General features: G+C 40.3%; 1 protein-coding gene across 5 annotated transcripts in view; it reads left to right on the forward strand.

Moving 5' to 3' along the window:
- The window catches only part of Stxbp5 (syntaxin binding protein 5), a 147,888-nt gene that overhangs the window by 99,104 nt on the left and 33,165 nt on the right, over positions 1-15,619 (forward strand). For 4 of the 5 annotated variants that reach the window (XM_052169259.1, XM_052169260.1, XM_052169261.1 and 1 more), the window contains exons 17-19: positions 4,831-4,956; positions 6,534-6,685; positions 14,889-14,954. In XM_052169259.1, coding sequence (XP_052025219.1) covers positions 4,831-4,956; positions 6,534-6,685; positions 14,889-14,954 — 344 coding nt within the window. The remainder of the gene's footprint in view (positions 1-4,830; positions 4,957-6,533; positions 6,686-14,888; positions 14,955-15,619) is intronic. The other variant, XM_052169263.1, reaches the window with a different exon arrangement.

The following is a 15,619-nucleotide window of genomic DNA, read 5'->3' on the forward strand; positions in this document are numbered from 1 at the left end:
ATCTTTCAATGCATTAAGAAATGAAATAAAAAAAGAAATGAAATATTGTCCACGTGATGATTTAAAATATCACCTTATTTCTGATAAAGTCAATGCTATGGGCTGGCACAGGAGCCTCTGTGTCTCCTGGTACTGACTAAGCTGTCTGAGGAGGCCGTGCGCCCTCCCAGCACACTTGCAGGAGGGCCTGCCTGCACTTACTTGCTTCCAAATGCAGATGTGAGGGCAGGCAAGCTGGCCTCAGCTTTCCTGTATCTGTTGTGTACAGTGCACTACCTTGTCCAGGGTGGAAGTAGAAAGTGCGTGTGGAGAGCATCAGGATTTCCACCTGAGCGACACCAGGCTATGTGGAGAAATAGTCCTCATGGCTTCATCAGGGTGAGGTAGGTGTGAGGACAACAGGGCATGTGTGCCCATTGTGAGGGTGTGTCCGAGCTTTGTATGTCTGGTTTGGTTTTTCTTTTTTTCATTAAATGATTAAAAATTCTTAATAATCTTAGTGTCAGATATATTTGCATCCCAAAATACAGGTTTAAATTACAATAGAGTTGTAATACATGATTTTTAAGGTATAGATTAATCATGATAAAGTATATCATAAAATAATGGCTCAACTGACAGATCGATGTCCCTGGCCTTCAGTAGAACTCTACTAGTAGGACTGAAAAAGCTGTAAGAGTAACGATGCATAACAAACATCCCTTCCTTTCTCTGCTTAGTTTATTTCTGTAGAAACTGTGGATCCGTTTGTAGACAAGGCTGACCTTGAATTCATGATCCTCCTGCCTCATTCACACATTCGTTTATTTTTGAAAAATTAATGTTTGAATATTTTTCAAGTATTTTAGTATCTCGTTAACAAGTTGGTTTTCAGTGATTGCCATAATCTATATTCTAGGATATACTAAAGAAAGAAAACTAGCCTTTTAGTAGCATATTCTATCAGCAGTGCAGGAGTGCATGCCTCTCAGCTCTTCCTGCACCATGCCCACCTAGACTCTCATGCCTTGATGATAATGGACTGAATCTCTGAACCTGTAAGCCAGCCCTAATTAAATGTTGTCCTTCCAAGAGTTGGTCATGGTATCTGTTCACAGCAGTAAAACCCTAACTAAGACAGAAGTTGGTACAAGGAATGGGATAGGCCTGATCATGTTTTTGTTGTTTGGGGGACTTTGGATTTGGAAAGCAGTGTAATCCTTCAAGTGGGGAGTAATAGCTTATCCTAGTAGGAATATGGAAGACTCTGTTGCTGATAGTTCTACACCTTGTTTTGAAAGCAAACAGAAGAAGATTGGCTTCAAGGTTGCTAGGATAAGAGTCTTAAAGTTCATGCCCACAATGACACATTCCCTCTGACAAGGCCACACCTCCTAATAATGTCACACCCTGGGCCAAGCATGTGCAAACCATCACACCTACTTTCCCCATTTTAGTAATCTAAAGGTAAATGCATGTATTTCTTAACTTTATATTATTTTGTTCTGTAGTCAAAAGACAAATATCTAAAAGGAAGAAATAACCAAAAAATGGTTGAAATATAATTAATCTTGAGACATTGTGACTTCAGCTTTGGGAATGAGTTGACAGGGAACCAGGAGTGAGGAAACAATAGGCACCCACAGTTGGAAACATCTGCTTTACATACATAAATGAGAGTGCAGTAGTGGGGCTCTGTGGGGAGTGTCTCAGGCTGCAGTCATCTGGAGAAGGAACTATGGTAGATAAGTTCTGTAACCACTGACATGAGTATCTGTAACTGACCAAGGAGAGGCCTTGCCCTTTCCTGGCTCTGAGGTGATGGTCATTCAGATGGCTGTGCTCACAGCAGCAACGCCCGCTCACTCAGGCGCTCACTGCATCCCACTGTAACGGGGGTATTTTTAAAGAAACATTATTAGAGCTGTTTTATTTGCCCCCTTTACCAATCTAACTTTATGTTTTTTATTTACATATTGTAATTGTCCCTTTGCAAAATACTTGTGTAAACAGTTTCTTTTTTAATTGTGATACTTCCAAATATGATTTTGACATTTTAAAATGTATTTGTACCAGTTATGGAACCATTTATAAAAGTTCTACAGGATATCTTTAACAAATAAGCAAGTTGAGCGTATTTAAAATATAAAATCATAACTTAAACAGATATGGACAAAAATTTATCAGTCCTTCCCACTTACTGTTTTTAAAATCTACTGTCTGTTGTTTCTCCTTGGGTTAGATTTATTTATTTATTTGTGTGTGTGTGTGTCTGTGTGTGTGTGTGTGTCTGTGTGTCTGTGTGTGTGTCTGTGTCTGTGTGTTTGCATGTGGGCACGTATGTGCAAACATGGATGTCCACAAAGCCGCATGCACAGTCATTCATACATGGCACAAGAGCAAGCATAAAGGTCGAAATGATTGCAGGAGTCCGTCCTCTTTTCCTGTATGTGGCATGGGTGTCAAGGTCAGATCTTAGGACTTGACCACAAACTTGCTGAGCCGCCTGGTTGGGTGGTCCCTTTCTAGTATTTCTCAAGCCGGCTTCTGATTACTCGTTTGTTTTACATTTCTGGAGAAGAAGCTGAGTTTTCAACATAGGTAAGAACTCTACTCCCTAAATATTACCTCAGCTAGCCCAGGTTTCTAATTTGTTGTTTTGAAACAAATTAGAGATTTTGTATCAGGTTATTTAGATAGTGTTTTATTTGTTATTTTCTTAATTACCTTTTTTCATTTCTTAGCACAGTGGAGTTTCCAAAAAGTTTATTTGCATTTGGTTATCATGTATGTCAGTGCTGTGTTTCTATGTACACATGGGTCTAGGTGCCTGTGAAGGCTGTAACATGGCCTCAGATCACCTGGAGCTGCAACTGCAGACAGTTGTTAGCTGTCTGACATAGTCCTGTGGTCTGACAAGAGCTTCAAGTGCTCCTAACTGCTTATCCATTTCTTCAGTCCTGTACAATGAGTGTTGTGTGTTCTCATCACAAACCTTAACTGTGTCCTATACATGCTTTTCAAATTACTACTGTAAGACCTACTCCTGTTCTTGAGAACCTGATCCAGCACACACATTCTGTAAACCAGGCACAGGAGTGCTTCCGGAGGCTCGACTCTGTGCCTACTGCAGACAAGAACAGCCCCATGGCTCTGAGCCTATGTCATTGTTATGTTAATTACTTGCAATTGACAGGTGCAGGTGTTTGTTGGTCAGTTCCCCCAAAACTGTCAGAAATTATGCCTCAGCAGAGTAGAGCTCTGAGGACCTACAGATTAGCCAGGGTGACTGCAGTCTAGTTCCTAGTACCGTGTCCACGGTGACTCTTATTCTCCCAGAGCTCCGGGCAGCCAGCTCTGACCTCTTCTCGGCCAGCACATTCCTAACAAGTGTCTCTGTTCTTCTCACTTCAGAGGTACCAGCAAAATTCAAAACCCCTGCAACTTAGTGTCGTTGCAGGCCATATAACAGTGAGTCGTCTTCTTGCTGTCCCTGACACTCTGTCACTCCAAGGGAGGAACCAAGATTTGTTAAAAACCGGACTTGCAAGAGTATGCAGTCTAAGCTACTCCAAGCTTAAAATATAGTTACACATGCAAATAAATTGGTCTTATTGCTTACATATTTTTATTTCACATGCTGTTTCCTGATACATGCATAGTATTACATCTAAGTTTTCCTCAGAGTCTCGTATTTCCACAAACGCCTTCCGTACCCCCTTTTCTAATATCATAGACTTAACTAATATAAATTTAGCATGAACTTACACATTATTTGTGAGGTTTGGCTGTTTAATGCCTGTCTGCTGAGTGGTTCTTAATGTATTCATCCCTACGATCACCTCAGACTCACCAGATATCATCCCTCTGAAACTAACCTTTCACACTGACGTTCCGAACGCATTCATTTGGGTACGCTGAATATAGAGTTGCTGTGATTTCTCATCTGTTCCATTCATCCTCTTGATTATTCATTTATTCAGTGAATGTGGGATACCGTCTTTGTTACAGAGCTTTAAATTCAGTCCAAGATTTCTGCCTTCTTCAGCTGCTGTGATGGCCCAGCAATTAAAGGTGCCTACTTCCTATCTGATGACCTAGGTTTGACTCTGGAAGAAGGAGGGAAAGAACTCCTGCAAATTGTCCTCTTTGCATGTGTGTGTCAGCATTATGCACACACAATAAAAAAATTAGTTGATACCTTTCCAAAACTTATAAGCCATATCAAGTCTAACCTCATAATGTATTCTAAATCTACTGTAAAATATTACTTCATGTCAGAGCAATCAAAAGAATGTTGTAACTGGCTTACCTTGCCTACTACTGGGTATAGCATATATCTAGCAAATGAGCCTCAAAAATGACACCTGGTTTTAGATGGTAAGATAGCGACCTACTGAAAGTCAGTTGTCCTACTTGGTTTTGAATTCCATAGCGTATTTTCGTGACTTTAAGCTTTTATGTTTCCATGCATTTCAAATGTTTTCCTGTCTGGTTTCTCGTTTCTGCTTCCGCTCACCCTTTGAACCACCTTTCCCTGCTCTGTTCTTCCGGTCCCCTCTCGTCCTCAGATGCTTTCTCCTCTTCTGTTCTAGCAGGCTGCCCTCTTCATAGCCACAGCCTGCCAGGCATTTCCTAACTAGGGCATTTTTGTCACTTCGGCCTGTATTCCTGTCTACTGCTAGGTCCAACACTTCTAGAACACAGGGTTCTGATTTACATTTCAGGAAGTCTAGTGTTGTTACTTATATAAAGATGTTCTTGAATGACCATGTGTGATCGTATGTACACAGGACAGTCAGGTGATTGGAAACGTGTTAAAGCTAATGTGTCTTCTTTTTTTTTTTCCAGAGTTAAAAACTCCCCACTTAAGCAGTCTCCAGGCTATCAGACAGAGCTAGTCATTCAGCTGGTGTGGGTGGGGGGAGAGCCCCCGCAGCAGATCACCAGCCTGGCCCTCAACTCTTCCTACGGACTGTAAGTAGGAGGAGTTTTGTTGTGTTGTGTTTGGTTTCCTCAGTCTCTTTATAGTATTCCTTAAATAACTTGGATTAAGTTATAAAAGTATAAAAATTTTAGGTTTTATCGTATCATCACCTAAAATGTTGCCAGGCAACCATAACTCTATACTTGATTTGGTGCTTTATGCGAGACTTAGTCTTGTTTTCAATAGAGCCTGTGGCTGTGTTCTGTGACCACAGAGACCAAGTATGGGCTCATTGGAGATAAAGTGCCAAAGTCAACATACCCTCTTCACTGCGTTCCTGCAGAGACAATCTTCTCAGCTTCTCTTAGACTCTAGCATAAGACTGTATAAATGGATTTTGTAGTTAACAGTGCCATCTCTTTTTCCTGCCCCAAAAGTTAACTTGTGCACAGAGGTAAGGGCACAGGGGTGGCTTTAACAAGTCTCTCATGTCCACTCCACCCACACCCTGGCCATTATCAGTCCCCCGTCTCTTGGAGTTGTACACCCAACCCTGACTGAGAGGCCTCCCTGGTATCCCTCAATGGCTGCTTTATAACAGAAGAGCACCAGCCTCTGCCTCCTAAGTACTTTATTGAGCATAACTATTCAAATAAAAAAGCAAACAGCAGATTAAAGCAAGAATCAATAGGAAGTTTCAGAAGTAGTTACAATTAACTGATTAATTGTAGGACTTACTATGTTCTTGAGGTTGTTTGTTAATGGGAGTTTTTGCACTTTCTGTATGTTTTAAATTTAAATTAGTTGCCAAGACTACCTAAAGTATAGAGCCATATTTAACGCTTCAAGCAAAAATTCCAACTTTCTACTCTTTGTGTGTTCCTGCACAGGGTCATCATCTGGACCTCAGTGGAAGGTTCCCTTTGAGTTCATTACCTGCTTTGCAAAGTCTTATCTGTACTCTGACTATGAAGGCAACTCCTATACATGCCAACTTTCATATACCTCAAGAGCTCTTAGACAGAATAGGAATCATTTATTCATGAGAGATTACATTGTAGTCCCTAAACTTTAATGAAGAAAATATTTTCAACACCTCAAATAGAGTCTCCCAAGAATAATACTTCCTTCTTATTTTGACAGAAGAATTACCAGAAGTACCCAATCTATAATTCCATTTTCCAAGGGGCAGAAAATAGATGTTACATTGCTTGGTGTATGAGGGTTTATTTCTGATAAAACTTCATCTTCTGTGCCAAATGTTCTTAGAAATGGTATTGATACTTGATTTAACGCTATAAATGATTTCTACAGACATGTGATCAGTTCCTTGAGAAGGGCCATGCGTTCGGTGTTTCCATGTCTACACTTGTCTTTAGTTTCAGGCAACTGAGGCAAAAACCTAGATCCCAAGGTGGAAGGAGAGACCCACTTCCAGGGGTGCTTTCTCTAACCTCCATATGTGAGCTCCACATAACACACACACACACACACACACACACACACACACACACACACACACATAAATGAATAAAGATTTTTCTGCATCACCCTATTTTCTTCAGCTCTATAGTTTCTTCTTAATAACTTGTTTGCACTAAAATATCTATGCGTTTCTTGTCACCAGGGTGGTTTTCGGCAACTGTAATGGCATTGCAATGGTTGACTACCTCCAGAAAGCAGTCCTGCTCAACCTCAGCACCATTGAACTCTACGGCTCAAATGATCCTTATCGGAGAGAACCTCGTTCGCCCCGTAAATCTCGACAGCCTTCAGGAGGTAAAAAGCAAAGCAAGGCTCCCTGAGTTTTAGCTGCTGTGAGCCTCACATGCATGGGACCCTCATGTCTGTGGGCTGCAGTTAAGCAGCAGCCCGTCTGATTGAACTGAGTGAGAATGACAAAGCCTCCTTAGAGATACATCTTAGTTCTTGTTCTTAATAATCTAGGGTTTTATTTAATGTCCGGAGAGAATCAGCCTGATGCTAGGAATATATTCCCAGTTATTACAGAGTAGAAATATATTTCAAAGTTTTATTGTTTGGTTTTTGTAAGCCAATAATTGGATTTTAACTATTTAAATCCAAGTAATGACTCCTTGTGTGAAAGTATAGCCACAGAGGTGATCAGAGGTGATTACATACTGATTTTCAAAAGATCTCTCTAAGCCGGGCAGCAGTGGTGGCACACACCTGCAATCCCAGCACTCTGGGAATCTGAGGCAGGCGGATTTCTGAATTTGAGGCTAGCCTGGTCTACAGAGTAAGCTCCAGGACAGCCAGGGCTACACAGAGAAACCCTGTCTCAAAAGCAAACAAACAAACAAAATTCAAAAAAAAAAAAAAAAAACAGAAAAAAAAAAGATCTCTCTAGCATTCTTCAGTGTTTGCTAAGTATCTAGTGTTAATGTTAAAGGTTTTAATGCTGATACTTCTTAGAGCATAGAGTATACAAGTATTTCTAGCTAGGTATCCTGCACCCCTTGTCTGTTTTCACTTTATGACATACAGCAAATAACTTTATACATATGAGACCTCTAGCAATAATTGAAATGTGAGCTTAGTTTTCCTGTGGGCCTTCCCAGCTAGACCACGGGTCAGGAAGAACCCTACTTAGCTTGGTTAACTGGTGAGCACTGGAACACTGTTTGGGGGACTGTCTAAACATTCTCTTCAGTCCAACGGAATTAAAGTTCTCATTCACTCAGAGCAGTCGGGGGTAGAATATTTGCCCAATAATGTCTGCAAAGCTCCGGGCTTCATCTGCAGCACCACAAATAAGTATTCATGTATAAACACCCCACACACACACAGCACCCCACACACATTACAAATTCTCACTGAGATTGTTTTGTTGCTCTCGGTACATTTTTGGCTACTGATAGCCATCAAGTTTGTAATACAGGAGAAATACAAGCAAACAAACAGAAAAGGTAATACTAAGTTTTTCTATCATTATCCTTTTCTTTTCTGAGTTTGTTTTTTGTCTGTGAGTCGGATCATTTTGCTGTGTTATCTTCAGCAGAAACTGTTCCAACCATGCCATCTAGTGTCTGTCTCGTTTCTCTCCCTCCCCCCACCCCCATCGCTCACTGAGGTGTGCTGCTTGGGACTCCTTGCATGTGCGGCCTGTCTAGCTTGTATTCTGAATCTGTGAAAAAACTCCGCTCTTCTGTCATAAGTAAGTCGTTTATGTCTTGGCACTTTTGTTCTTTGTAAAATCATTGCTGCCCTTTTTATTTTACTAACTAAAATACTTTATATATAAGACTAAAGTCATAACAGCTATTTAAACAGTATGCCTCAACCCAACTTCTTTATAAAGAAAAGGCAAAAATATTTATACAAGAATATTGGGGGATGGAGAGACAGCTCAGCAGTTAAGGATACTGACTGCTCTTCCAGAAGTCCTGGGTTCAATTCCTAGCAACCACATGCTAGCTCACAACCATCTGTAATGGAATCCAGTGCCATCTTCATTGAGTCAGAGGACAGGAATGGTATACTAAATGGTGTAAATGAAATCTTTAAAAAAAAATTAAAGAATATTAAAATATTTTCATTACAGTTTTTTTTTCTGGAGAACAAAAAAGTTCAGGTTTTACAAACATAAAAATCTTACTAGTCTTAAAATTAATTCCCCCTTTATACTTTAGGAAGTTTATATTAAATTGCTAGTAATTAGATGTCCAAACTTATCTAAGGATATCGACAAGTTTAATTATACCATTAAACTTTTTCTTAAATTTTACTGCATTCCTACTTTATTCTATAAATCCAATAATAATATTTATATTCTTATTTACTTCATTTTATAAGGAAGAATTAGACATTAGGCATATGAGAACTATTTGAAGTTTTTATTAGTTTAAGATATTTCCCATTATAATTATGCCTCATTTCATTATTATTTAAGCTTTCTTAGTCAAAATTAAACTTTAGGCCTGGGGATATACATGTCTGTGGTAGAAGAAGCTTTGCCTCGTGGAAGGGAAGGGAAGGAGGGCTCATTATTTTTAAATGGTTCCTATAATATCTTGAGAATATTTGTGCCTCTAATCCCAAAAAAGTCTTACTTATTTTCCATATAAAATTAACTGTACAGTAATTTGTATTAAAATTCGTTAGTTGTACTGATTAATTAGTGCTGGGGTGCATGCCCACTATTTTAGGGTGTCAGAGGTTGAGGCCTGAGGATCTCCTCAAGCTCAAGGTTGACTGCTGGAACCCTGTCTCAAAACTGAAAGGTTAGGAGACTAGGAGTACCTGCCTGTGCACCACCTCTCTCTCTCACACATCCACACACACACACACATGCATACACACACACTCACATGCATACACACATGCATGCATACACATGCATGCACACACAAGCACGCATGCACACACAAGTGTGCACACCCACGCGTATGCATACACATCCACACACACATCCACACATACATGCATACACATACATATACACACATACATACACACCCACACATATACACATACACACACACACACACACACACACACACACACACACGCCCCACCAGCAGAGGGTCTGCAGACACATGCTATGGCACCTAGCTAACTTACTTGCTGCTTGCTTGCCTTTTTTTTTCCTTTTCCCTCACTTTCCTTTTCTTCTCTTTTTGTAGTGAGTTCTTGATCTGTAGCACAAGTACTATTACACTGTTCTTCACTGTTTTTAATAGGTCAGTCTGAATGGAGAATTGGATTTTCTACCAGCAGATATAGTCTTATTTTGATTAAGACTCTAGGGTCACTTAGGAATTTGCTTTATGAAATAAAATATTATCATTTGAAGTTTGAATATGTTAACTACTACATTACAGTTGTATTACTACTTGAGATATGGGTTGAGGCTTCATAATGAAAACTGTAAAACTGTCACAGGGATGCTGGACCCTAGGGAAGATCTGAGCCCATTTCAGACCTTCTGTGTATTGTGGATTTTTGTCCTTGGTATGAGGCACAGCAAGATTATCACTAACAGTAAAGTGAAGATTAATAGTCTATAGTTAAAGCTTTGTGTACATGGTGTGTCTATTTCTAAATGTCTCACTGAGTGTATTCGTCCTCCCCCTGTTGGTGATATGTCATGGTCCGTCAAAGCAGTTTGTAGCTCTGGAAGGAACGTTAGCATGTGCACCTTTATGAGCTGCTTGGCCATCAGCTCTACAGCACTGTGAGGATATAGTCAGTACACAGGACTAATGTTTTCTAGTGACTATTGGGCAAGAACATGCATGTTAGGATGGCATAACGATTCGAGGCCTGTGCAGTGCGATTTCAGCATAATACTGAAAGAAAGAAGCACCTAGCTTAAAATTTAGAATTACTTCTAGAATTTATCCTTTAATATTTCAGTTCAGGTGAACAATTGTAATTGAAGCCATAGAAAGTGAGATTATAAGAAGTGTGTGTGTTCAGTGTAATAGGTCCAGAGACAAGACTGTAAAGGGGTACTGGAAGATAAAAGGGGTGCTGGCAGATAGCTCGGCAGGTAAGACGCTTGCTGCCAAGTCTCATGACCTGGGTGCAGTTCTGAACCCAAAAGTATAGCAAGTGAACGAGTTCCCACAAGTTGTCCTTCAGGTATGCACTGCCTTCAAAATGTGTGTGCACCCCATGCACATGTGCACACATGCAATAGATGAATATACATGATTAGTTATAGAAAATGTGTTTTTATTGTTTATGTAGCATGTATATGAGAGTCAGGACAAATGTATAGAGTTGTTTCTCTCCTGCCTTTTTACCTGTACTCCAGGAACTGAGCTCAGATTGTCAGGTTTGGGTTGCAAGTGTTTTTCCTGCTAAGCCTTCTCCCATGCACACCATCTACTTTTAAATCTGGTAACTACACATTTCATGAAGTTAAATAGGTATTTAATGCTGAGTTCTGTGATATTTTTTCTAACCAGACCAGCACCATTGACTTAAAGTCCCTAGTTCAAAGTGACACTTTGATTGATTGATTAGCATAACTTTGACTCAGCAAACTGCTGCCTGAGAATGAATCTGGCCCACCCTGAGTTTTCAGTAGTTGTATTATAGCAATGCCATGCTAGTTTTCATGCCTTGGCATGCCTAGTATAGAGTACACACTCTGGTAAATAGTTCACTCAATAATTCCGCTGTTAAGTATTTTAAATAGTAAATTATGTTTCCTATTTGGATATTGAAGGAGAAGGCAAACTCACTAAAATCTGCACTGTTTGAAGGATAATTACTGCACGTGGCAGCAGGAAAGGTTGGAAACTGTAGCTCCTACTTTCGTTGCGTGAATTTTACTGTCAGGGTTTCCCTGCAGCCCAGCATCCTACCTTGGGATTGCTCCACAGGAAGTTCATTCGTTCGTGCAGTAGGTAACGGAGGCAGCACACTGAGCACAGCCCATATGGTGGCTGCGACACCTCACTCTGGGCAAACATGTGACTTCTTTGACCACAACTTACTGTGTGACTCCGGTAGCGAGCTAAGGGGATGGAAGGCAGACGGGAAGAAGAGGATGCAAAGGAGAGGGAGGATATCACGTGATAGAGTCTGACTTCTACCATGAGTGCTGGAGGAGCCTGAGTCTGAGCACAGCAGAGAGATGGGGGCTCTGGTGTGTGTTGTCGTTAATGCATGTAATGTGTTACAATGTGTTGAACATTCGTATTGAATTGTATAAGTCCACTTTTTTTAATTGGGCCCCTTAATCTTGTCCTAGGCTATTTTAAAATGATCGTTATAGATATGTGTGTATATGAACATGTGCATTGGTGTATATGGAGTTTCATCTTCAATTATTTGTTGCTTTGGGGGTCGGTGACTGTGGCTTCAAAAAATTGGAATTCCTTGATTTGTCTAGACTCCAAAGATTCAAACCTTATCGGTGCTGGGATTACAGATCTCTCCCACCTGGCTTCTACATGGGTTGTGGCATCTGAGTTCAGGTCCTCACCCTTGTGTAGCATGCAAGTCATCTCTCTGACCAAGTCATCTCTCCTGCCCCTGAAATGGTGTTTTATTATACAGTGTTTCTGAAGTTCTGTAGAACTTATAGTGCATTGAGAATGTAGTATTGTCAAAATTACTGGGAGATTAAAATCCCCAAAGTTACTATTGTTGTAAATACTTGTAACTAAGTATATTTAGCTTGTAAACTCTCACTGCCATTTAGAAGTCTTTAATTATAGTCCTATCTCAAGGGTTCATGATTATGAACAAGTATTTTGCCAGGTTGAATACAAACTTAAAATTAATCCTATTGTCTTAAAACTCTTAAGTAGTAGTTTGGTTTTTTTTTTTTTTTAAAATCTGGAACTCTTAAACGATGTGGACTTTTAAAAAACACTGATTCTCAGTCAGGAATGAAGATAGATAATACATAATTGAGCCTATAAACCACATTTGAAAGATGAAATTGGTACTCAGATTGTCTGAAAATTATAACCATAAAAGTTTTCTTAGCATCCATATCACTTATAAGATTGTTATTTTTTAAATAAGAGGAAAGCAGATACTGCTCCAATGCACATACATGTGACCCCTGACTTCGTCTGAAGTTTTAATGTGTTGTACAGTTTCTGAGCTAATCCAAATTTCCCAATAATCTCCCAATATTTTAATGATGCGTGTATGCTTGTGCATGTATGTTTGCATGTATGTGTAAGTTTGTACATGTGTGTCTGTGTGTGCATGTATATGTGTACAAGTGTGTGCTTGTGTATCTGTATATCTTTGTGTATATGTGTATCTGTATGTCTTTGTGTGTGTGTGTGCATCTGTGTCTTGTTTGTGTCTCTTATGCATCTGTGTGTGACTGTGTGTCTTTGTGTGTGTTTGTATGTGTCTTTGTGTATGTATGCATTTGTGTGTGTGTCTGTGTGTGTGTGTGCATGTGTGTTTCCATCCATTTGTCTATCCCAGTATATTTAGTCAGAGTTGCTTTCATGAGCATGGGCAGGGAAGGTTATTTACTTGAATAAGAGCAGTCTACAAAGTATTAAACCAATGAGAAATGTGCCCTCCACTCCTTCAATAACCATTAGCTGCCTATTACTCTGCAAAGAGCAGTGGGGCCTCATGACCCCCTGGCACCACCCTCATGGGATGCTGATTGGCCCAGTGATGTGACATCTTGTTGACGTAACTCTTCTGCTGTGAGCTCTTGGGTACAACAACAGTACCATGCTCAGAAGGTGGCAGTTGACACACTGCTCCTAACCCTCAGCTCTGTATTCTCTCTTCCCACACATCTGCACTGCTCCCTAAGCCTGAGTAGAATTAGTACAGATGTTCTGTTGAGGCCCGAGCACTCAGGGCTAGTATTCTCAAAGGTTTGACAAGATATCAGTCTCTCCCTCAACTGTCACCCACTGCAAAAAGATTCTCTAGAAAGGCACAGAGCGTTGATCTGTGAATATAAACATAACTGTTTAGAAGGCACTTTGGGGGCTGGTAAGATGACTCAGAGGTTAAGAGCACTGCCTGCTCTTCCAGAGGTCCTAAGTTCAATTCCCAGCAAATACATGGTGGCTCACAACCATGTGTGATGGGATCTGACGCCCTCTTCTGGCATACAGAGGTATACACAGCAGAGCACTCATACATTAAGTAAATAATTTTTTTTAAAAAAGATAGTTTGGCACTATATCAACTTAGCAAAGCATCAGTAGTAAATTGCATGCACATGCACAGAACAGACAGATAACACACATGCACAGACACACCTTCATACATACACACAGATGCACATACACTACTATGTGTATGAATATGCACGCAGACACACATGCATATACACACACACCGTCACCTCCCTGGCACAGAGTTTTGATCTCTTTCAGAGTCCCGAGCATAAATTTCCTCCTGTGGAGTAGGCCTCGAATACAATTAGAAGTTGGTTTGTGTGGTGACCCCGTGAGTGCTGCCAGTGTTTCACACCAGGCCTGGCAGGTCAGCCTGTAGCTCAGAAGGGCAGCTGGGTAAGGTACTTGGCGACTCCTCCCAGGAAGCCCACATAGCACTTTCCAGCTCCGAATGCCAGCCACCAGGGAGGCTTGGTTTCTGTGCAGTCGAAGTATGTGGCGTCTTCAAAAGAAAGGTCTTACCGTCCAGTTCTGGCAGGCATCTCAGAGTAGCATAACCTGTACTGTTGTGGTGGACGTGGGGCTCGGGCACCTTCCAGACCGCCTGCTCATAGGCAGGCGTCTCAGCAGATACTGGCAGTTTTGTTAAGTCGTCTGGCTTCCGGGAGCAGCATCATTGGCCTCTGCAGCATACCTGCCTTTGCTTGCTTGATTATTGTTACTGCTCGCTCGTGATGGAATGGCTCTCCATGTGGCTTTCCCGTGATCCTCCGTTTTAGTTCATCCTTTCTCTTTACCTCCTCATAAAATACTTTGCAGTGTTTTTATAATTTAGGCCAACTTATAGTATGAATCATATATAATTTATATTCTTTACATATAGTTGAGGAAAGGCTTTCTTAAGAGGTTTTAATAATGTGATATAGTTTTTAAGAGGGATACTATATAGGATGGGCAATGTGAAATATAAATTTAAGAGATTCAAAATATTCTCATAACTATTTTAAAATGTTTAAATGACATAGTCAAGATTTACTTGAGGAAAACCATTTAGAAATTTAAGTTGAGGATTTTGGGGATTAAAAAAAAATCACCAAGCTTAAGTGTTTCTTCTTCCTTGCAAAATTTAAAAGAGCATGTCACATGCCTGTACATCCCTGCATCATGTCTGTATCCTTAAAGAACAACAAAGGGTCTCACTGGAAACCATTTCTACATCCCTGTCGGGCAGGTTCCAGCTGTAGTAACTGAATGTATTTTATTGCCAGAATGTTCCCATTCCAAGCTCCCTCACTGCCAGAATCTGTTGTCTGCCTTCAAAGTGGCCCCTGTAAGGAGGAGGCCAGGTGTGTGAACTGCGTGGGCTCATGTGCTCTTGCTTTGCCTTTCAGCGGGCCTGTGTGACATCACCGAAGGGACTGTCGTCCCAGAGGATCGATGCAAATCTCCTACTTCCGGTAACCTGGTTTTATTTCATTAATAATTATGATTCTTTTAAAAAACTAAGATGGCATGTTGGTATATCTTTTTATCAACACTTAAATTTACATATGAGAAACATATCACCTGTCTTAAAGTTTTAACTGCTTTAATAAGTGTAAAGAAGCAGCATGTGCTAATTAAAAATCCATCACTGTCTGCTCAGAGTTGTATGGCTACCCAGTTAGCTCTCTTACATTCGCAGTGTTAAATATGTGTTTTTCTTATCCTTAAGTAGATGTTCTAGTTAGGCTTCTAGATACTTCTGGAAATGCTTCTAGATACTTCTATATCTATGCCTCTAGATACTACTGGCAATGGTTACTAGAATGGAGTAAATCAGAGAAAAGATGTTTGTTTTTAAGTTGAAAATTCAGTCTTTCAGTAGCTATTATCATATCCATTCTGATGCCGTGACAGATTTTTTTTCCGTTTTTGCACATGATAGGGATCAAACCCAGGACCCCGAGTGTTACTAAAGGCTTTGATTGATGTAACCTGAGGTGGAGGGATGGACTCTTGGGAATATTGAAGCCTACTCAGATGTGCTTTTTCATTTTGATTGAGGTCATTTCTGGTATATTTATGAGCTTATTAAAGCATCTCTTTTTTGTTTGCAGATGGTTCTCTGTATGACCCATGT

The sequence above is a fragment of the Apodemus sylvaticus genome, chromosome 23, assembly GCF_947179515.1.
Source record: "Apodemus sylvaticus chromosome 23, mApoSyl1.1, whole genome shotgun sequence".
In the NCBI taxonomy this organism is placed as follows: Eukaryota; Metazoa; Chordata; class Mammalia; order Rodentia; family Muridae; genus Apodemus; species Apodemus sylvaticus.